Raw genomic sequence first — 22,683 nt, 5'->3', positions numbered from 1 at the left:
CACCAATTCTTTCTTGGTTTGCAGACTTTGCCATCGTGTTCCTTCAGAATGGCTTTGAGCAAGCTTCGGAGCTGGGAAGGAAGGTGGAATTCCAGAAGGTTCCTTATGTAAGAACAAAATAAACCTGGTTACAAACAGTGCTTTTAAAAAGTAATTCCATTATAAACCTCTGGGTCTTGCTGAGTGGAAATAAATCAGAGCTTGGAGCAGCAAGGAAAGGGTGGTGGTCTGGATGCTGGAGTGGGGCAAATGGTGAAGCCAGAACAGAGGCTGTTTGTATGGAGCACTGCTCCAAGGTGGCACAGCAAGGGCTTTTTAAACTTCCTTTCACCTTGATTGCTCTGTTGTTTCCATTTGAATGTGAGGCATGGAATGCTGGTAAGAATGGGGAATGCTGCCCCTCTGTCTATTTTACCTGTTCTACTGCAGAGCCTGAGGATAAAGTGAAGCTTTAAGAGGGATAAAACTCTTTCTTGGAGTCAATTTACCTTTTCTGCATAGAACTGCAGCTCTTTGAAACTCTAAATGCCTCAATTTGTCGATTTTGAACAGATCTGCCATGCTGTCTTGCAGAGAATGCTGGCATGTAAGTATTGCTGTGATCCTGGCTTTATGCAGCCACTGCTGTTTCTAAGACTTCTGTTCCTTGTTCACTGCTAAATCCCTAAGGAGAAATCCTTTGCCTGGCTGCTTTGCCTGTGCTGTTGTGCATAATATTTATGCCACTGATTTTATTTGCCTCTGCTTTTCCCTTTGCTTTTTAAAGTGTCTCCAGACACTGCAGATAATTTCTTACCTTTTATGCCACTTTGTTTTGATGCTCTCAGCTGTGACATCAGATAGATACCTGACCTGATTTCCTGATTTTTAACTGATTTGCTTGGAAGCAAGTGGAACACAGGGGTTAGACCAGGATCGGTTTGCTGCTTAGATTTATTTTTTTCTGCTTAGTGAATTAAACTTTGAATTCACAATATTATAAGTGATTTTGCTGACTCACCGTTTGGGCTTCAGACTAATCTTTTGCAGAACCTATTTTTTATGCTGAGCAAAGACATCTAATGTTGGTGTGTAGTCTTTAAACAGCCTTCATGAACTGACAACGTGCCTACCTTGGCCTGAGCTGCCCTGACTGCTGCGGGCTCAAGCGTAGCAGCGCCTGATTTACATGCAAATCCTGATGCAGGAAGACTAAACACACATGGGGGTTATTTTTGTCATGTGTCACAGCTGATCTTCACGGGGAGATGCTGTACCTGCTGTTGTCACCTTCCTTACACCCCTCACACCCCTGGTAATGTCACCTGACTGCATGGCTGCTGTCACTCCCCTGTCTCCTTGGTGACAGTGCTCCACCACTTTCCTTGCTGGCACGTTTCCTGCTCAGTGCTGCTGCAGAGACTGCTGCTTTTCCTCTGCTGGAAGGTGACCCAAACCCAGTACACACCGCTAGGACTGTCCCCTCCATCCTGTGCCATTCCCTGTGGGCACTGCCAGCTCCATTCCTTGCTCCAGGTCTCTCAGGGAGAGCTGTCTGTACACAGAGAATCCTCACAGACCTTGTGAGTGCTTCTAAAAAGGGAAAGCTGCAAGAGAAGTGCTTTATTATTTAATACGTATGAATCCTATCTCAGGTGGCCCCTTAACAGTTGAAAACCAACCCTTCTCAACAGAGGAGCAGGGATTTTGGAGGAGGAGGAGCAGACTGTTGGCAGGCAGACAGGAGGCTGCATCCTGCTCTTCATTTGACCTTCTCATTTGCGCAGCCTGCACTGCCACACTCGCAGCCTGTGTGCCTGCAAAATGTATTACCTGAGTTTTATGCAAGATATTATATTAGTGTATACTTTTGGGTCACCTTTGAGGAGTTTTGCTTCATTAATCTTTGGAGAACATTGGGATTTTTTATGTAGAAGCATTCCCTGTTACTGAAGACCTTCAGAGGAGGAGAAGGACAGGCTGGAGTAGTATGGGAGGGCTGTGCTTCACAGTGATGATCTGACTGTGTTGCATTGCTGTGCCTGAAGATAAGCTGAGTTTATCTCCTTTTCTTTATTCTCCTCTACTTAACCTTAAAGTATTCCTCAGCAGGAGAGGAGAGTGTTACCTCCCAGGGCTGTAATGGCATGTGAGGCACGTCTGGTTCTCTGCCTCTGCTCAGTAAATTGTCTTTTAAGGGTTTTTCTCTTCTCTCAATTATTTTTATAAACAAACCAGGCTCCTTTAGCTGCTCAACGAGGAGGGTTTTCAAGGCAGGATGGCACAAGGAGCAGAAGTGCTGCTGCAGCAGGCTGCAAAGCAAAGGGTCTCCCAGTCTGTGGGCTCTGAGTGGTGTGGGCTGATCGTCAAGACAACGGTGCTGCGCAAGCTGCCAACCTGTTTGATCTCCACCAGTCATTTTGGGGCAGATCTGGCTTTTAAAGGAATTTCTGTTCAGCAAATGCAACATTACAAACGTGTGGCCCTCCCCCAGCCTGCTCTTTGTTTGGACCGGGGTTCCCAGGCTGGTTAATTCAGCTTGTGCAAATCCCTGCCTCCAGACAGGCTTCCCTTTCCTGCAGCTTCACAGCGCTCACACACACATTGTTAGGTTTGGGTTTGGAAATTATGTGCATTTTTTAGATTTATGTGCATTTTTAGACGGCTTCATTATTAGCATGTTCTGGGGAATGTTTTAAATTGGTTCACGGTCAGTGGTAATAATTTCTGAGTCTCTGGGTCACTTTGGAAAGATTTTGGTGAGAATTTAACACTGCTAAATGGCTTCTGCACATTTCCCTAACAGGGTCACCTTTGAAAAGGTGCACAAATTGCTCATTCCTATTAGTTCCTGTGTGGTGTTTACTGTCACAGTTCCTTCCATTTCTATTTCTCATTGTGTTTTTGTGCATTTTGGGGAACAGGGGTGCTCGATGCTGTTGGTAAAGAGAAGGAGAAAGATGTTTCCACATTGCAAGCTGTGAGGTTCTGGTAAGAAATGCTCCAAATAGTGTCAGGAGTAGGTTTTTATTCACTGTTACTCTTGTTACTGAAGTAGGGAGAATGGTTGGGCTGGTTTTTACTTGTTTACACATACCCCACCCCTCCCAGTGCTACTTGTCTTTGGTATTCTTCTCTGATAAAATATGTGCAGATGAAAGTGCTTGTGAAAAGATAAGGGCCAGGTTGGAAAGGGGGTTCTGGCATGGCTGGAACCAACCTTGGAGCCCCCTCTTGGCATGCAGAAAATTCTCCAGCAAATGTTCTCACTGCTCCTGGAAGGTGCCATCACCTCCAGTTCCTGCTTCCAGGCCTGTTTTGTTTAACTGCTTTGTACATGTCACCTTCAGTCCTGTGCTGGGAGATACATTAGACTCAGATTTGTAAATCTCATGTCTACATAGTGTTGAGTAGCCATTACACTTTTGTAAGAAAAAATACATACAAAAAGTATATATTTGTGGCAATTTGAGAAGGTGGATGTAGAATAAAAATAAGTCATTCAGCCTAAGCAGCACCTGGTTGATCATATTTAATCAGCAACTCATAGGTCATATTTAATCAGTACCTGGTTGATGCTATTTAATCAGTACCTGGCTGATCATACTTCCTGACATTGTTTCTGGTATTTCCTTGTCCTTTGCAGGCTGAATGTGTTCAATGTGTCAGTTTATGGAAGTGTGGCTCACCCGGATTCCATGCGGCAGTTCTTCAGACACACCCTGACCGAGGTTCTCACCTACAACCCAGTGCTGAAAGGTAGGAGTGGGTGGGGAGAGGTGTCTCCAGGTGTGTCTGGAGCTCCATCCCACCCAGGCCTTGCTGTGTGGGGTCCAGCCTGGAGGACCCAGAGCCAGAAAAGCTGGCTGGCTCCCCAGCTTCTTCTCAGAGTCCATATAATCAGAGTGCCAGATCAGACAAAAAAAGTCATCTGGGCTTTTAGAGGGTCATAGATCAGGAGAAAATTCAAACAGAGCTTCAGCCAAGGGCTTGTGCACAGATATTTGGAATAATATCTAATAGCAACCATGAGAGAGCTCTGGCTTCTGGGAACAGTTTTGGGCAAAGGAGAAGCTCAGTGGGAGATGGGGTGCTGCAGACAGAGCTTGGGTATGAACCAGGATAGCCCCACGTGCTGGGTTTACACACAAGACATGAGTGTTTTGGTGAATGAGGGAGTAAGGCAGGAAGGTTCTAATCCCTGATCAGTAACTGTGAAGCTTGATGTTTTTAGGAAGAAGTATGTCTGAGCTATAAAATCTCCGATAAAATCCCTGTGAGCTGTGATCTGGAGCTGCTTGCCTGCTGTGTGGGAGAGCTGTGTCATTGCTGGCTTCCAGATGAGAGAGGTTAATGAGGGAAAAGCTGATTCCTTGCTGATTCTCTGTGCATGTGCCATGTCAGCCTACGCGTGTGTGGTCACGAAAACAGCTCTGGGGTGGCAGTGCCATAGTGGAATGGCACAGTCCTCGTGCCATGGTCTGTGTTCCAAAAACAAATGGGAGAGAGAGTGGGCAGTTTTTAATGTGTTTGGCTGCCAAAGGGAAACCTATTGCATTTTGAGTGTGTTTTAAAACCTGTTGCTGAAGTTTTCTTTTTCTGGGTGTAGTGTCTGATGCCATCCAGATGCAGAAAGAGTGGAGCTTTACCAGAACTTCTTCCCTGCTCACTACCCTGTATCGAAAAGTACGTCTGCTTGGTGTCACAAAGAGAACTTTATTATGTTTGGTTTATATTCTCTGAAATACCTGAAATGAGATTGTTGAAAATCAGTGCAGCGTTCCAGTCCCAGAATCCAAGCCAGCTGCCAGAAACTGTAGGCAGGAGGAAGCATGAAGGCAAAGAACTACAGGGATTTTTGTTTATGCAAAGCTCTTAATGAGAATGAAGATGCTGATTGGAGATGTGAATTGTCACTGTTACAGAACATTACATGAGTTCTGAGAGAATTGGAATATTACTGCTTATTGTAGCCAGTGCTGGTTCCAAGCCAGGCTGATCTCTGGGCCTGGGAGGCTGATGCAAAAGCTGCAGGATAGCTTGAGAAAGTCCCAGTAAAGCCACTTGCCTGTACCACCTTTTCTTACACAGAAAAGTCAGTCTTGTCTGTGTCTCCCTCTTTTGTGTGACTATGTGTCCCAGCTAACAGGAACTGCCATCACTCTTCCAGCTGTTGGTGGCATTCAGTGCAAAGGAATCCATCTCCCAGCTGCAGCAAATCCTGGAGACCCATGAGGTGAACTGGCAGCACGTCCTGTCCTGTGTTTCCACACTGGTGGTGTGTCAGGCCGAAGCTGAGCAGCTCTTCAAGGGTATGTGGGCACTGCCAAGCTAAGGAGTGCCTGTGCTGCTCGGATGAGGAGCAGAACAGACATCCATGGGTTCTGTCTGGGATTCCTGCATGGAAAAGAACAGCAGAACATCTGCTTTTCCACTCAGATATTCCATGTCAGCAGTGATAAGAATGCCAGGCCTCATGTCTGCCACTTCTCAAACTTTGTGTACAGCTCCAATGGTTATTTGATAGCTACTTTCATTATTAATTGGTGTAGTGATTACTGAAGCTTAGTTCTAGCTCACCTTTACTAGCAGAGCTTGTTTGTGAGAGTTCCTTACTGATTATCCCAGTGCTGGACTCCCTGCAATTTCTGCAGGGAATCTTAAGAGTGTTTGACTGTTGAAAGTGCATGAAAAAATTAAATCAGATCCCAAAGGTTCCCCAGACTGCAATACACGTCCTGCCTTATGTTTTATCACAGACATTTGTCTTCATTTACTGTAGAAAATTACAGCACCATTGTCAAAAGCAAAGTGTGAGGTTACTGTTTTATGTTCCTAGATCTACTGAGCCATCTCCTGCTAAAGGCCTTTGGGAATTATGACATGGAAAATATGATCACTGCATTCCTGATCGCTCGTCAGGCTGCTCTGGAGGGCCCTGCTGTCTTCATGCCTTACTCTGAGTGGTTTAAGGTAAGACTAAATGAGGCCTGACTGGTGAGCTTTCTTTTAGTTGTGTGAGGAAACCTGTGCATAAGGAATGTTTTGCTGCATGGAGAAAGCCTTTTTCCAGATAGGATAGTCAGGAGAAAGGTGGGAAAAAAAGAGAAAGGGTAATGAATGATTGTATTGATATTAGGAATGATTGAATATTTATTACTGCCTTTGTGTCTGCAAAGAATAAATTTATTTGGCTTTCCCCAGTCTTCCCTCCTTTCATCTTTTAAGTTCACCTTACCTGTCTTAGTTATTTCCCAGGAATGCAGACATGTAATTCCTGTTATAATCATCATCTTGGATATATTTCAGTATCTTGATAACCAGCACTGTTGTTATTGCATAAGTGGTGGGTTGTGGCAGAGGAAGCATTCCTGTTTCCTGGAGGTTTGCATGCAGCTGTAATTGCTGTGTGTGACCTTAGAGATAATTGGTTGTTGCTTTTAACTGTAAACAGGTTGGTATTTTAGGGATGCAAATCTCCACGTAAATTCAACCTGGAAATTCCTTTGTATGAGTTTGCAAATCCAAGCTCAGCTTTGGCTGATAGAGTGTTCAGGAGGTATCAGAAGGTAAACTGATTGTGTTCTGTGTAGTCTCAGACTGGTTATTTTCCTTAGAATGCCCAGATAAACCTGTGTAGAAACCTGCGGATTTGTGTTTCCATCACGAATCTCAATCCTTTGGTGCATCTTGGTGTTGTCTTGTTTAACACTGAGTGTTCTCATGGCAGCAAACTTCTGTAGAGACTTCTGTGAGTCTGTGCTCTGAGAGCTGGAGCCCCTCTGCTCTGGAGCCAGGCTGGGAGAGCTGGTGGTATTCAGCCTGGGGAAGAGAAGGCTCTGGGGAGACCTTAGAGCCCCTTCCAGTGCCTAAAGGGGCTCCAGGAGAGCTGGAGAGGGACTTTGGACAAGGACCTGGAGTGACAGGACAAGGGGCAATGGCTTCCCACTGCCATGGCAGGGTTAGATGTGATATTGGGAAGAAATTCCTGGCCATGAGGTTGGTGAGGCCCTGGCACAGGTTGCCCAGAGAAGCTGTGGCTGCCCCATCCCTGGAAGTGTCCAAGGCCAGGCTGGACAGGACTTGGAGCAACCTGGTCTAATGGAAGGTGTCCCTGCCCGTGGCAGGGTGTTGAAGCAAGATGGGCTTTAAGGTGCCTTCCAACCCAAACCATTCTGGGATTCTGTCAGCATTCTCTGGAGGCTTTTCTCCAGAAAGATTCCCCTGACGGAAATGGGATGTCTGGGATTTGTGTGCTGTTTTGGCACCACTGGGATGAGGATTCTCTCCATGCTGAAAGGCTCTCTTGTCATTTTTCCCTGTTTCAGGCTTCTTTTGGGAGTGCTGGTGGCCACCATGGGAGCAGTAAGAAAGCTCTGGTCTTCCTCTTCGAGTTCCTGTCAGAGCTGGTGCCCTTTGAAGCTGCCCCATACCTGAAGGTGAGAAGGTGCTGACAGGTGGTTTTCAGATCCAGAACTGCCCCAAAGTGACCGTCTTTGTGCCTTTGAGTTGGCTCAGATCATTATTAATGTTGTTATAGGAATTCCATTACTTCTGATACATTATTCAAACCCTTTTCTTCTTGAAATAAGGAAGGACAAGATTATTTTTTGACTGGGAGAATTCCTTTAATGGAATTAAGTTTAAGCACTTCAGTGATTTTGTTTGTTTGCTGTTGTTGGGAAAAACTATGTGTCAGTTGCCATGAAAATGGTTTATCTTAAACCGAGCAATAATGCTTTCTTTGGGGAATATTTGAGGTAAGTGACTGTAAACATTAGTCAGAATTTTACACTGATTTCCTGTAAAAATGGCAAATCTGATGGTGGTTTTCCTATTTCAGGTCCATATAATGTACCCACCTTTTGTGCCAACGAAGTACCGGTCCCTGCTCTTGGAATACATCACTCTGGCTAAAACCCGACTGTCTGACCTCAAGGTCAGTGAAAATTGTCTCTTTTGAGAAGAATTCCTTCTGGATCTGTCAGTCCCTGCTGTGTGTGACCACCTGCATCTCTGTAACTTCACACAGGTGGCCATAGAGGACATGGGGCTCTATGAAGACCTGTCTTCCACTGATGAGGCTGTGCAGGTACTGCTGCTCTGTCTCCCAGTTTTCTCATCAGCCATGTCCCATTTCCTTTTGAAAAGCACTTAGGTTACCAACTTCCCTGCCATTCCAAGTTGGAGCATGCTGCCAGATCTCCAGTTTTAAGCCAGAGGGGTTAGTGGCCATAAATACAGGATCTTCCCAGATTTCATGAAAACTGGAGTAATATTTTGTGGGTATCTTGATTCTTTTCAGTAGAGTACATCATCTTTGTGGTGCTGTACCAAAGTGTGAATATTTAAAGGAGATTTGGAGATGGAATCTACAGTCTGCAACTTCACACTGTGGTTCATGATAAATTTTGGGTAATCTATAAGTAAGCATTTTGGTCAGATTAAGAGGTCTTACTTACATAGTCAGTCAGTACATTAAATACAGGCTAGAGACAGGGTGGTTGAATATACTGCAAGAACCCCAGTCCTGTGATGAACTGACAGTCATAAGTGAAGATTTAATTTAATTTTTCCAAGTCTGATCTGTTTGTCAGTTGAGAAACTTGTTGCAGTTTGAGGCGTGTTATGGCTCAAACAAGAGAAACTCGGGATGTCAGTCCCTCTGCCTGTAGGCATGGACTGGAAGTGGAGATGGTGCGTCTTGATTCCGCATGTGCAACTAAAATAGAACCACAATAATCCAAATGCAGAACAGAAAAGGAGAGTTTATCATCACCCTTGATTTCTCACATTATTCTCTCGTTCTCTCTGGCAGCCCCAGGGCCAGGCACTCCGTGATGTTGAAAAGGCCCTTCAGATATTTGAAAATACAAGGAAGATCCCAACATCTGTGATAGAAGCCAGGTACTGTGTGCTTTTCAACTCTACCTGGATTTAGGTATTATAATAATAATAATAATAATAATAGCTGAATCCAAATCAAAATAAGGAAACAAGAAAAACTGAGGATGTGAGCAAAGGGGGTTTGGGAAAGTTCTTCCCACTTCCTCAGGAGTCATCTTAATAAGGATATCTGTACAGAGAGTGAAAAGGCATATGCACCCCTGCTAGAGAAGTCCAGAATTGTCATACTAAAAAGCAAAATTAAAGAAATTAATAGTTATTGCTAACCTGAACCTGCTCTGTCTGTGGTTATTCACGTTGCCATGAATATTTCATATTTGCAGGAGCTGAATTAATTCCTGATGTGAGGAGATGGCCCTTTGGACCTTTGGCATTGTTAATACTTTGCTCTGTTTATTTTCTCAGTATTTTCAGGCGACCATATTACACTTCCTGGTTCCTTCCTACCTTGCTCAGACCACGTGTGGTGAGTATTTGGCTCTTTTTTTGCTCCTCCCATGAGCTGTGTGTTTGTACACAGGTAATTTGCCTCTGACCTGTCTCTTTCTCTGTTGCAGCTCCCTAAAACCCCAGATGCACGCATGGCTTTTATAGACTCTCTGAAGAGGTATTGAGACTTCCCAGTGCCATTTTCTGTGCTGCTGGGCTTTCTTTTCGGGACACTTGATATCAGATTATCAGAGTCTTTGACACCTTGGTTACAACCAACCTTGGCAGGGCTTTGTGGCCCAGGTTTGTGGCTTGCAGGTTGTGGATGGGGGAGCTTGTCTTTGTAGTCTTCAGGTCTGTCATTAGTCCTGTGGCCTCTGTGAAATCATTATCTAGGAGTCCCTCTGGCTCCGGGCCAGGTATATTCTTATGCAAATTTTGGAGGATATAGATGAATATAAAATTTCCCCAGGAATCTGAGCCCCCCTGTGAAAGCTTCTTTGGGAGAGGATGTAGGAGGAGTGGAAGATGAAACTTAAATCTCTGTTAGTGCTCAAGGGACACCAGGGTGGTACCCCAGGAGGACACAGCCCCTTTCAGGGCTCCAACTTGCCCTGCATGCATGTTTAAAAGTGCTTATCTGCATTGCAGAAGCAGCTTTATTTTACATCCAGTAGTTCCTCTGTAACCTCTCATGAAGGAAAAATGTTTGCAACACTGCCTGCAAATGAAGTGCTTGGTCCTGCCTTGTCATTCCAGTCTGGCTCTAAAATTAAAGACTGGATCGTTTTGTAAAATTAAAGTTGTAAGAGAAGCAGCTGATTTCCAGGGAGCCTTGTGGGACATGGTTTTAGCACCGAGTGCCTGCCCAGCAAGGAGAGGTCACACCTTGGGCTCATCACGTTTGTGTTTTACATGTGTGAATGCTGCATCTCACAGCTCACAGTCTTAGGAGATCTTAGACACCTACTACATATGAAATAGGCATTAAAGCATGAATTAAATAATATATATAGTATTGGTTTTGTGTGTGTTATGTGTGTGCAATACTTGCTGTGAAAGCCTTGGATAGAAATCTCTGCCCCTTGTGTCAGACGATTAAAAAATGCTTCAGATGCTCTTTATGCTTCAGAGCCCCTCTAATTACATTTCATAGCAGAGCTGTTGTTTGTACTTATATTTAATAAAACTGCAGTGTATGGTTATGCAGGATAATAAATATATTCTTTTTTTAATATAATTACAGAGCTGATAAAATACCCTCAAACTTGTACTCCTCATACCTCCAAGCCTGTCATGCTATGAAAGAGAAGGTGTTACAAGGTAAAAAATACATTTACTTATGGATCAGTTTGAAAGGTTAATTTTTCCACTGATGCCCTCTGTATTGAAAATTCTCAGAGATTTGGGGCTGGATAGGTCTTTAATCCACAAGTAAATAACTGTAGGTTCTTTATGTTGTGTCGAGGTGTTAAATAGTTACTCCTGTAATGACTTTCTCTACCAGCCCTGCTTAGGTGGGAGTTTTGCAGTCCCTGGGAGCTCTGTGCTGTGCTGAGGCTGCAGATGATGCCTGAGCCTGAGCTGGCTGAATTCCACCTCTGAGACCTCTCCATGAATCAGCGTTTGCAGCCTGAGCTGCTCAGCCCAGGCAAAACCTGCTTTGCTGGGAACCTGCTGTGCTGATCCCTTGTGCAATGGCACTGGTGCTGTCTGAGCTCCTGGCATCCTCTTTTAAGAGAGGATTAGGGACATCTGGGGGAACAGGAGGGGCTGGGAAAGGATTGCAGCTCCTGGTTTTATAGGGTTTTTTGTGGGAGGGTCCCGATGATTTTTGGGCCCCTTTACTGGGTCAGTGAAATGGGTATTTAGTGAGCTCTGCTGTCTCTGTCAGCCAGTGGGTGTTTCTTACGCACCTTCAGATGTTTTATATGAAATGAAAAGATCAGGCTGGTGAGCAGAGATTGTTCCCAGAGCGTGGTGGGGATAAGTTACAGATTCATACTCTGACTATAAAGATAAATCTGTAGCCACCTCCTGCTCGGGGCCTTTGAGGCTCTGTGGAGATGCTGTGGCTGGAGAGGCGTGACAGCCCGTCCCCGGGCACGGCAGATGTGCAGCAGGCTGGCTGCCGAGGTTGGCCTGGCAACCGGGTGGGATGAGGTCCCTGCGGGCCGGGCTGGGGATCCGGCAGGGGATCCGCAGCATCCCGGCAGGCTCTGCAGGGCTCCCGGAGTTCCACTGACCTCTAGTGGCACAGCCCGAGCTGAGTGCCAGCCTCCTGCTCAGCCTGAGCCGTGTCCCCTCCTGTCCTCTACTCCCTTCTCTGTCCCTGGGCTCAGCACAGAGTCTGGATTTAGGGCAGGATTGAGCACTGGGCAGCCTCAAACCCTGTTTCTCAGTGCTCACTCTCACACAGATGACTCAGTGGTCTCCTAACACCTTATTTTACAGCGTGTTTACAACCAGTAACAACCTTTGTTATTTGCTGTTCTTGTTCCTGGGTGATTTATTCCTGGCTCTCATACAAGAAGTTGTTCCTGTCTAACAAACTCTGGGTGGGTTTGGGGGCTGAGGCAGTTGCTAGTGGCATCTCTTTCTAGTGGTTAAAGGAATTTCCTTTTATTCCTTCTTTTAAACAAAAAGAACAGAGTAACATGTAGCATCTGGAGAAGTGCATGGTGTTGAATTGAGGAGAAGCTGATGATGTATCCATGCTGTAATATCTGTCTCTGCATTTTGAGTCTGATTCCAGTCTTTTGAGGACAGCAAATGTTTCTGTGAGGGGAGAGCTAAAGGAAGTAGGAAGAAAACTCTGAAAACAGAACTTTTTTTGGCTCTTGTCTTTAAAAACTGAATTCCTCTCTGCAACTAGGCATAAACCCATCAATTATTAATTAAATAGCACATCCTGAATGTAAAAACAAAGCTGTGTGTGTGGCAGATTGACAGTTTGGGGTTTTGTTAGAGCTTCAGGAAAAGTAAATTCTACTTTTACAGAAAGTGCACACAGAGATTGCTGAATGTATTTCCTCTCTTCCTTGTCCAGATGAGTCCAAAGCAGAGCCTAGCCTTTCCAAAGAGCCTGTTGAGCAGCTGAAGGCTGAGCTGGCTGAGCTCAGGACACTGTTTGTGGACCAGACTCAGTGGGAAGGTAAGAGGGATGCAAGTTACAACTACCCCTCATTCACTGTTCCAAAAGCTGCCTGAATAAAGTGTGGCTAATGCTGGCCAAAGCCACAGCAAGAGTTACTGCCATTGCTACCTGAAGCTGGAAATCCTTCAGAACTGATAATCGTTCCAACTATTAATACATATATTTTAATGTCAGATGTATTCCTCTTGGGAAATTTGGGACTCCATCTTTGCGAGGATCACTTGGTGCCACACCAGTCTCTGCAGCCCCACTCCTGGGCTCACCTGGTGACCTGGGCCCCCTTTCATATGTTAGAGTATACATTTCACTTGTTCTTCTTGCTGCTGTGGGGGGTTGCAAATGTTCCATGCCTGCTGTCCTGGTTCCTCTCTGCCCCTGTTGCCTCCCCGCAGATGTGCCAGCACAGATTGCCGTGATTTCTGACAGACTCCGGAGTGTCCTGAGTGACAGCAATGATGAGAATGAAGCTGCTCCTTTGAATTCTCCAATCCCAGTCTCCATTCCTGCCCCCAGGCTGGAACCCTGCCATCGGAGTGTGAGTACCATCTGGCTTGGGGAGAGAAACAATGGGGCTGGGAAAAATGCATCTGGATGGTAGCTGTGAAAGGCTGCTTTGTCTGCGGAGAGCAGGAAATGCACTTCCCCTTTTGTCTGCCTTGTCCTGCCTTGCACAGAATATTCATGTATCTTAACCTCCTGGAAGTTGTTGGATGACAAGATCTAGAGGTATGTTCTGGCAGAGCAGTCCTGGGATGAGCAAGGCTTTCCTCAGCAGCCTTGTCTAGGTGTTTGTTGTGTGCTGGGATCATTCCTGGGCTGTTAGGGGTTTAATTTTCCATCCTTAATGCCAGTGGATCTGTACAAGTTGGAGTGAATATCATTAACCAGTGTGTCTCCTTGTTTTAATATCAGGAAACATAATATACACAAAGCAGAAAACCAGGTCTAGATATCCAGCCTGACAAGCAGGAATTAGCAGTGTGGTTTTCATTCCAGGTTTATTCCTGGTTTTTATTCCTGTTTTTTTTTTTTTATTTCAGATTGTTGATCTTTTGCTGACATCATTCTGCCAAACCCTAATAGCTGCTTCCTCTTTTAACCCTCCTGACAGGTAAGATGTGAGTCAAAGAGTAGGGAAATCAGAATGGGTTGATACACCAGAATTCCAACACTTTTCCAGGGGCATAGAGGAACTTTAGCTGCTCATTCCCACTGTGCTAAGCTGGCAGCTGCAGGCTGCTTCACTCAGAGCTTCTACACTCTGAGAATTAATGTGCTTTGAAGTATTTGTGTAAATAAAACATGTTTCTCCTCTGTTGTTACTGATCCCTGCAGAAAAGTGGCCTTTGCTCTGTTTTGTGCTCTGTGACAAGGTTTAAACACTCCCCACAAACACGATGTGATCGTGCAGATGTTTGCAGCTCAGTGGTGGGGGATGGCAATGAAGCAAATCCTTTTTGTCCTGGAATTACTTCCCCTTGGCAGGGACTCGTTTGCTTCTGGCCTGGCTGAGGAGGCAGAGGCAGCACTGCTCTGCCCCTGGAAGAACTGTTGATAGCCACGTTCTTCATGATGTAGCAGAGTCTGTAAACATTATGGGCAACTTGTCAGTGGAAAATCACTTTGTTGGAAAACAGCAGCGTGCTGAGGAGCTGGCTGGGCTCCCAGCTGGGGCTGCTCTCCGGAGGGCAGCCTGCTCTGGCAACCAGAGCATCCTTCCCTCTCTTACAGTGCTTTGCCCTGGAGCAGATGAATCAGTGCTAAAAACCTGTGCTGGGAAGTCGCTGTGATAAACAAGAGTCCCAGGAAATCGTCTCTAACCCAACTCCCACCTGATCTCCTCGAGGGTGGGTTTTTCTGTGAGCTGGGTGGAAAAGTCCCTCCCTCCCTTCCTCTGCTATGTAGCAGGACCTTGTGATACCAACTTCTTTTTGCTTTGTTTTTGATCCCATTTATTGCTCTGCCTCTGTTTACCTTGTGCTGAGGCTGTGCCCCAGGCAGCTCCTCCTCCCCTTGTTGTCACCTCAGAGATGACAACAAGTATGTGGGATATCATCAAGTATGTGAGGCAGGACACTGGTGAGGGTCATGTCTGTAGGGGTTCTCTGCTTAGGTACCACAAAAGTGCCCCTTCCTTCGAGCCTGTAAAGGGAATGATAATTGTGGTGTATTTACAGACAAGGATGGCTCAGCTCCACGGTGTTTAAGCATTTTTAATCACCTCTTCCTGCGTCGGGGATAAATGAAATAAGTCTGTGGTTTCTCCTTCTGCAGGCAGGGCCCATGCCTCTCCTTGTTGGTGAAGATGATGTGTGGACACAGGAATCTCTTACCTGCACTTCTGGCCAGGCTCTGTCAGCTCATTTATCATCAGGTCAGTTTTCCAACCAGGAATCCTATGGTTATAGTGTGCTGAGGACTATCCTAATCCATTTCCTGGGCTGGGGGGCATGGACCTATCTAGGCTGCACTGTGAAGGGACTTCACTGGCCTCCAGGCTTCCCAAAATAATCCCATTTTGGTCAAATAGTATGGAGTTGCCCTCAGGAATGTGAGGTGAATTTTTTCCTACAGAAACACTGCTGCGGAAGGTAAATGCATTCTAGATACATTTTAACAGAAGCTAAAATAGGCAAGTTGAGGAAGGAGGCAAAAGAAAAATAGTGAAATGCTTCGTTCCTAAGCTTCAACATCAAATAATTCACTTGTAAAAATTTAAAAATAAAATAAACCCCCCCAAATCTGGGCCTCAGCAGTGCATGATTTCCTTATTAAAGAATTGTGTGGTTTATTTTCTCTACCCTGTGATATTGCAAGGGTGGAAGTAAAAGGCTGATAGACCAAACTAGCTGTCAGAGAAGATAAAAAGCCTTGAGGAACCCAGATTCTGAATTTACAGTGAGTTGCTTTAAGTTGCTGTGTTACAGAAACCTCCACTTCTGCTGCAGGTTGTGTCTCATCAGCTTGATTGATATTGCTCAACTAATTGGTCAGTGGGCAGAAGCAACATTCTGCTGCTTCATTAATTCAGAACTTTTTCCATGAGAAAGGTCCTTTTGTTGCAAAAGGAATGTTACAATGATATAGATGAAGTATTACAATGTTAGAAACGAAATGTTAAAGTGTTACAATGGAAATGTCACAATGAGACAAAATGCTACAATATTATAAAGGAAGTGTTACAAAGTCACAAGCAAAATTTCTTTAGTTCTTTATTTATTTTGCCTTTCAGGGTCCTTCCCTGACTGATGCTCATATTTTAGGACTAGCAGCTTTTGTGATCCACTTAAGTGAATCAAGAGCTTTAATTCCTGGAGTAGAAGCCAGTTTTGGGATCTCCCAGCCTGTTCCTGAAAAGGCCTTTTCCATCTCTGAGTACTGGACCTGCTTGCTCATGTGCAGGACAGAAGAGTCATTTGCCTTCTGCATGAGGTGAGATGGTGCATCCACCACCTCCTTGTTTCTCCAGCTGAAGGGTTTTTGGGATGCTGGGAAAGCTCCCATGGAGGATTTGCAGAGCACATGGAGGGGATTGAACTAACCAGATAATGGAATTCCTTCTTTTTCTCTCTCAGGTTTTGCACTGCAGCAGCAACTTATGTGATGTGCAAGTTCTCATCATGTTCTCATGAAGATTTTTGTGCCTTGATTCCTCCTGGCCTGATTAAAAAGGTAAAAGGGTGAAAGTTCTGCTGTTTTCTATGAGAAAGTTCGGTCTCAGCCCAATTTCCTGCTGCAGGGCCCTGTGCAAATATAACTTACACCAAGAAAACAGCATAAAAGTACATCTTTGTACCCTCCCCTCTTACCCCTTGGTGTATCAGCTGGTTTGGCAGTTCCACACAAACAGAGGTGGCTGTTTCATTGACAACCACGTGCAGGGTGTTGTGTCTTTGTTCCAGCTGCAGCACCTTGTGCCTCGGCTGAGCTTGGAGGCTCGAGGGGTCCTGTGTGAGGAGGACAAAACTGCTCTAACCTGGAGCTCCCTGTCCTGCCCCTCTCTGAACTACAGAAGAGCCAGCCTGTGTTTGTGGAAGCAAGCACTCTTCCAAGAGCTCTTAAAGGAAAAAGCATTCCAGGTACAAATCTTTTCCATGCCTTAAATTCACCCTGTAATTCTCATTTTTTAGATCTGCCCTCTGCAATTTCCTTATTGGTGATCAAAAGCTTCTTGTAAGAGCTAAATGCCTGAAAAGTTGGCCTGACAGCTGAGTCATGTGGGCTGGGATGTGTATTCAGTGTTATTTGTGGATTGTGATGGTAATGATATGGTAGAAAGAGAAAACCAGAGGTAAAACCTTGTGTCCTACTTCTTGGAAAAGCAAGAAGCTTGGCAAACTATACCATATCAGTAGGAAACTGCAGAACTGTAGAACAAAGGCTTGTCCATCACCTTGGCTCCCTGCTGTGCTCTCTGTAAAGTGATGGTGAGACAAATAACTGAAAATCTTTGCTTTTTTGGTGCTTTGCCTAAATATCAATGTTCCCATGAGCCCCCTGTACACCTTGGATTGCTTAGCTCTGCCTTGCTGGATGCAGGTCACCATCTCAGCTCTTCTCTTTGTACCACCCTTGTGGTGTGTCTGATTTGACAGACTTTCCTTTTTTAACCTACTTCCTCTAAAACCAGTTTGTCTTTGTGCAGAGAAGTTTGTGGTGTTCCTAGAATGACTCCTTGTGCTTGCTCAAAGTGCAGGGCTGAAATACCTCTGTGTTACAACCTCCCTTTGATGCTTACACCACCCTGTCTGACTGAGGTGCTTTGCTCCTTTTAGCCTTTATTTCTAATAACACACGTTTGTTCTGGTATTTGGGCTTGCAGGTGATGAGTGTGGTTGGAAATGTCAAAGGGGTGGGTATGTGTAAGACAGGCCTTACAGGTTCTCCGTGAATTTTTGAAGGCCAGTGGGGTTTTAGCTTGGATTTCCTACAAGAGAAACAGGACAAAAACTTCCTTGGGTTGTTGTCTCCTGTTTCATGTCTTTCAATCCACATGGGATTGTGTCTGGGGGTGAAGGTGCATTTTATGTTGGAAAGCAGGTGGCTGTTCTGCACAAGTGACTTGCCTTGCTGTTCTCCCCCATTAATAAATTCTTGCTTTTCCCAGCTGTCTTTCAGAGAGTGGCTGCTGATGGAGCTTGAGGTGTGCCCTGAAAAGGATATTCTCTCTGCTTCAGAAAGGTAAGTGCAGAGGGGCTCTTGGAAAGGGAGCAGTCCAAGAGTCTCCCACCCAAATTAGGGCAAAGCACTGAAAACCAGGAAGTAAATAAACAGCTACTGGAGGACACAAATGCCTGTTGCCTGCTGTGGTTTGTCCTGAGCTAAGCACTGCTGGAATGAGGGGTGTGTGTGTTAACCTACAGAAGGCCAGGTTGGACAGGGCTTGGAGCAACCTGTGGAAGGGTCCCTGCCCATGGCAGGGGCTAGAACAAGATAAACTCTAAGGTCCCTTCCCACCCAAACCATTCTGGGATTCTATGAAGCTCACCAATACAGCCTGTATGTGCAGCCCTTCCAAATAACTTGGCACAAAACCTCCCCACTTCCGAATCCAAGAGCTGACTGGCATCGGGATGGGTGGGATCTGCTGGAGGACTCTTCGTGTCTGTGCTTATGTGCTGCTGTTGTCTGATCACACATCATTCATCACACTTGATGTGTGAGCTTCCTTTTACATCAAGGAAAGGGCACCATTCAAATAGATTTCCCATCTCCTCCTTTTTTTACATTTCAGGCAGGATTTCCATTACTGGGCCATCTATCAACGGTATCTTCCTGCACCTTCCGCTGCTGGTGGCTGTGATGGAGACCTGGAGAAGGCATGTGGAGTTATTATCAATGCCCTCCTGGATTTCTCACAGAGGTATTCTGTATCGTGACTTCCATTGCTAGTAACCTTGAAGCTGTGAATGGGAGCTTGTCCCTTCCATGGGGCTATGGAAGCCGTTCCCTTCTGGTCTGGCTGGAAGTGGGAGTTGGGAGGTGACCCTGAGTGACTCAACTATCTTTGCATAAGCATCTTGCTTTAGGTGACAGAGGTCTGGGGCTGCAGCCATAGAGAAGCCCTAGTCTGGCTGTCTTTTTTTAAGTTGACTTTGTACTCAGATTTGTTCGACCAGACAAGCACAAATTCCCTGGGGGAGTGGCTGGAGCTGGAAAATGAGGAGGGAGGTTAGGGGAGAGCTGCTGTCTCAGCTACAGCTTATTTAAGGCACATTAATGTTTGAGCTCTGTGTTCATCTGAAGCATCTGACTGTATTTGAACTGTGCTGTGCCCCAGGCTAACAGGGTTGGTGACCTCATGTGTCTCTTCTTTTCAGGCTGGACCTGGGTGGCTGTGGCCAGTCAAAGATGTCACTTAGCCCTGAGATTCTCTGCAGGCTGCAGGTGATTTTTAGACTGTGATGTGTTACCTGGATGTTCAATCCTAGAACTTGACCAAAGTATTCCCTTACATCCTGGTGTTTGTGAGTCTCCATTTGGTTCTCATGTGTGAGCAGTGGGATGGGGATTGAGACAGGTTTTTCTTATTGATCTCCGTGTTTCTTCAGAGAAACAAAGAGGGTTTGAGTGCAGGCTGATGTGTAGCCCTGACTGTTTCCCCCCACACTCTGTTCAGGAGCTGGTGCTGGAGCTGAACTGTAGGCAAAAGCACCTCAGCTGCTCGGCTGCCCAGAGACACTTCCTGTTTGAGATTCTCCAGGGAAGACTGAGAGACAGAAAGCACGGATCTGCTTTGGAAGAGCAGCTGTGGAGGCAGCAGGAGCTGCTGCTGCACAGAAGGCAAGTGTAGGTCTGAGCAGCTGGGAATAACTCCACCAACACTGCTGCTCCGAGCAGGACAGTGTGTGTGATGCGTCCTCCCCTCTGATTCCACAGCAAGTGACTGACACTGTATGTCATGGTGACAATTGTGCAAGGGACACTTATTCCCTGGTACTCACCTTGTTTAACTTCATTTGCATGTGTTGTCTTTGGCTACCTGTTGCCCTATTAGTAGACTGGATTTCAAAGGCCACACATCTTCTTGACAGTAACCTCAATTTTTCATTTTTCCCTGCCTAAGGATTCTGGTCGGGCTCCCTGCATCTGCTCTGATCACCACGTGTTGGAAAGGAAGGAAAACAGTGTTAGACTGTGAAGACTTTTTTCATTTTGTGAACTCAGAGCTGGTATGTATTGTGAGCCAAACAGTAATTCTTTGTTGGTAAATGCTCTAGATAAGGGTCAGGAGGTCAAGTGCAGCTGAACTGCCCAGTGTTCCCATGAAGGCCTGGAAGGGGCTGAGCATGAGCCCCTCTGCAATCCCTCTGTCATGCCAGGGCCTTTAACTGATTTGCTGTAGAGTGGGATCCTCCTCATCCTCCTGTGAAAATACTCTAGGAAACATCCAGAAACATCCCTGCAGCTTCCTGGGGGAAGGTCACTTGACTTGCAGGTCCCTCAGGACACTGCTTTGTGCTCTGAAGAGAGCTGACTTCTATTTATTCATCCCAACTGGCCTTTCCAGGCTCTCCAGCACTGTCACATTAGGCACAGCCAGAAATGTCTGTTCATCCCAAGGCTGTTAATCCATCTGCTGCTGCCACCCCAGGCACGTGGTGATCGGGGATGCAGGGACTGTGCAGCACAAGTCGTGGGGTTGCTTTATATAGAAACCACGTTTCTGCCATCAGGATTCACAGGGTGATCTGTGCTTTCTGAGCCCTGTTCTGCCAGACACTCAAAATGCTCTAAGAAAATCATATTCCAAAGGGAAGGAATTATTTTTTTTTTTTGTTTCCCTTTCCTTGTCTTCCTGCAGAAAAATGTCTGTTCCAGAGGGTACGCGCTCTCCTACGACATCACAGCTCACTTCTTCAGGGTAACTGCTGCTTTTGTCACTGCCTCACTGTCCCTGCTCAGAGCTTCCCTTCCCAGGACACCTGATACACGAGGTGTGCCCTTTGTACCCTTGTTTTGAGAACTCCTAATGTAATTCCAAGAAGAGCAGTAATCCAGGAAAATGAGGAGAGGTGGCAGGAGGAAGTAGTGATATAGGTGAATTTTAATACAATGCAGTAAAGCTGGTGGGGGAAGGAGCTGTTGAGCACGTGTTTCTTTTGCTGAGCCATGCTGACCCCTACAGTTATCTCTGATTACTTCACATGGCTCAGTAAGGGACTTCAAGCAGCAGAGACATATGTGTGGAGTCATCCTGTCATTTATCCTCTTCCAGGGCCTGCTCAATGCCAGCTTGGACTGTGAGGAGGCAGCAGAGGGGGTCAACGATGCTCTAACAGCCTGTCAAACCAAATGTCCCCTGGTGCTCCTCTCTGCAGCGGTAACTTCTCACTTTGGCTGAAGAGTGCTGGGAGAAATTCAGCACCAGTTCAGAGCACTTGTTTTAAGTGTTATTTAAGCGTGCAACATTTAACAGAAACTCTTAATGCCTTTGGAAAATTCCAGGTTGTTTTTGAGCCCTTGGTATCGCTGAACCCAGCTCTGGGCTCCCTGTGTGTTACCACAGGGGCTGTTTCAGACTGGGCAGCTGGGAGGCTTGTCTTGGTCTCTGATGCACTGTGGGGGGCTGGTTGTTACATCCCAAGCAACCAAAATGCCCAGGTTTTTTTCCTCTGTCCTGTGTGTAACTCCTCGTGTGCTATTTCACATGGGGATACACATTTTGTTGCATGTGGTGAGTGTGGGCATCACCCCTGTGGAACTGTTCTTTCATTCTGACTGGTCCTGCTAAAGGAGTTCCAGGGCACCGTGGTATGAGCATGGTCACAAATGACCTGCTGCATTTCCAGGATGTGAAATTTCTGATGTGTTTATGCACAACTTGGACTTTTTCATTAAGGAGAGGGGAAAAACCCCCTTTCTTTGAGTACCTGGCTGTACCTGACTGCAACCAACCACTGAGCACACCACCACTAATGCTGCTGGTTTCCATCTTTGTCCCCAGCTGTGGTGGCCAAGGCTGGAGCCAGTACTTTGCTCTCAGTGGAAGAGACTCTTTGGGGCTCCACTTGCAGAAGAGCTGGACAGACTGAGGGGCTGGCAGTCCTCAGGTACCAGGTGTGTGTGAGGGATGGAGTGTGGAGCTGCTGTCCTGGAAGGACCAGCCCCTGGAGCCCTGGAATGCTCATGTGGGCTGAGCCTTGCAGGACAGCTCTACACAGACTCTTTTGTAGGGTTTAAACTCAAAATGGGTAATTATAATTATTTAGTCTGGCCCTGTGTGTAATGTGGGTCAGAGTGCTTCCCCATAAGGAAAAGGGAATCTCTGTAGAAGAGGCTGGAAGGCAGAGTCCTGGTTAGACAAAGCCTTAGCACAGTGTTGAGTTATTCCCTGGAGCTGCCACACCCTTTGCTCCCTGGATTTGGGGAATCTGGGCTCCTGAAGCTGCTGACTGGCTGTTCACTTCCCTCTTTACCTGTCCTTATGTTGTATGTCAGTGCCCTGCAGCTTTTCTCCAAAAGCTGGGAATTGATGTAAGAATCTCCTTGCAGGTTATGGCAGGTGATAATCACATGCTTCTGTAGTGTAGAGTTAACTACCTGTCCAACTGCTGATAAAAGAGATTTGGGAATTCTTCTGCCTGATACTAGACTTGTTTTTTTTTTTTTTTACACTGTCTCCATGTAACATCCAGCTGCAGGGAAAAAAATGCAAAGAATAATTTATTTTTTTGGTCTCAGTCACAAACTTGCATCTTTGCCCAAGTCCCTGATTTCCTCCTCATTCACAGCTGTATTTTTTCCCCTTTTTTCCCCTCTAAACCCATATCATGCTTGTTTTGTTTTCCAGATTCCTCTCTTCAGGAGCTGTTTTCTCTCTCTCTGACCCTCCCTGGCTCTTGGCTGCCTTCCTCCACAGTGCCATCCTACAGCAGTCACCACGTGGACGAGGGAGAGAGGCATTGGAGAGGCTGGGGACTGATGCAGAGCAGGCAAGGCTGGCTGCATTTTATGTGTCTGCTCTTCCCAACACCCAAAAACTAGAAATAGGTGGTCTTTAACTGAGAAAAGTTGTCCTGAGATAGTGCTGTATCCCTGGTAATCCCTGTTGGGAAATCTTGTGGTGGTTAATTGATGAAAGGTGACTGAAATTACCAGTTGGTAAATTCTTATCCTAAAGGCAAAGTTGTGCAAAGCTTAAACTTTTAACTCAGACTCTGGCTCCTCTGAAGTCAGGGAGGGCTATTCAACAGTGGCATTAAAAACTG

The 22,683-nt window shown here is 45.9% G+C and overlaps 1 protein-coding gene across 4 annotated transcripts in view; it reads left to right on the top strand.

Annotated features, from left to right (window-relative positions):
* FANCA (FA complementation group A) overlaps positions 1-22,683 on the top strand; it is a 33,201-nt gene that overhangs the window by 6,189 nt on the left and 4,329 nt on the right. For all 4 annotated transcript variants that reach the window (XM_051805933.1, XM_051805935.1, XM_051805932.1 and 1 more), the window contains exons 8-37: positions 25-107; positions 553-586; positions 2,904-2,970; positions 3,626-3,738; positions 4,589-4,665; positions 5,150-5,291; positions 5,819-5,952; positions 7,308-7,418; positions 7,823-7,918; positions 8,012-8,071; positions 8,798-8,886; positions 9,292-9,352; positions 9,444-9,493; positions 10,562-10,638; positions 12,365-12,469; positions 12,865-13,007; positions 13,513-13,583; positions 14,747-14,846; positions 15,705-15,904; positions 16,048-16,144; positions 16,375-16,551; positions 17,580-17,653; positions 18,207-18,335; positions 18,793-18,859; positions 19,092-19,255; positions 19,539-19,644; positions 20,277-20,336; positions 20,691-20,795; positions 21,420-21,532; positions 22,266-22,407. In XM_051805933.1, the coding sequence (XP_051661893.1) occupies positions 25-107; positions 553-586; positions 2,904-2,970; positions 3,626-3,738; positions 4,589-4,665; positions 5,150-5,291; positions 5,819-5,952; positions 7,308-7,418; positions 7,823-7,918; positions 8,012-8,071; positions 8,798-8,886; positions 9,292-9,352; positions 9,444-9,493; positions 10,562-10,638; positions 12,365-12,469; positions 12,865-13,007; positions 13,513-13,583; positions 14,747-14,846; positions 15,705-15,904; positions 16,048-16,144; positions 16,375-16,551; positions 17,580-17,653; positions 18,207-18,335; positions 18,793-18,859; positions 19,092-19,255; positions 19,539-19,644; positions 20,277-20,336; positions 20,691-20,795; positions 21,420-21,532; positions 22,266-22,407 (3,047 nt within the window). The remainder of the gene's footprint in view (positions 1-24; positions 108-552; positions 587-2,903; positions 2,971-3,625; positions 3,739-4,588; positions 4,666-5,149; positions 5,292-5,818; positions 5,953-7,307; positions 7,419-7,822; positions 7,919-8,011; positions 8,072-8,797; positions 8,887-9,291; positions 9,353-9,443; positions 9,494-10,561; positions 10,639-12,364; positions 12,470-12,864; positions 13,008-13,512; positions 13,584-14,746; positions 14,847-15,704; positions 15,905-16,047; positions 16,145-16,374; positions 16,552-17,579; positions 17,654-18,206; positions 18,336-18,792; positions 18,860-19,091; positions 19,256-19,538; positions 19,645-20,276; positions 20,337-20,690; positions 20,796-21,419; positions 21,533-22,265; positions 22,408-22,683) is intronic.

This window comes from Manacus candei, unplaced genomic scaffold, assembly GCF_025592945.1.
Source record: "Manacus candei isolate 608988 ecotype Guabito, Panama unplaced genomic scaffold, ASM2559294v1 h1tg000065l, whole genome shotgun sequence".
Lineage (NCBI taxonomy): Eukaryota > Metazoa > Chordata > Aves > Passeriformes > Pipridae > Manacus > Manacus candei.
Note: the sequence above shows the minus strand (reverse complement) of the source record. Positions and strands in the feature narration are given on the sequence as shown.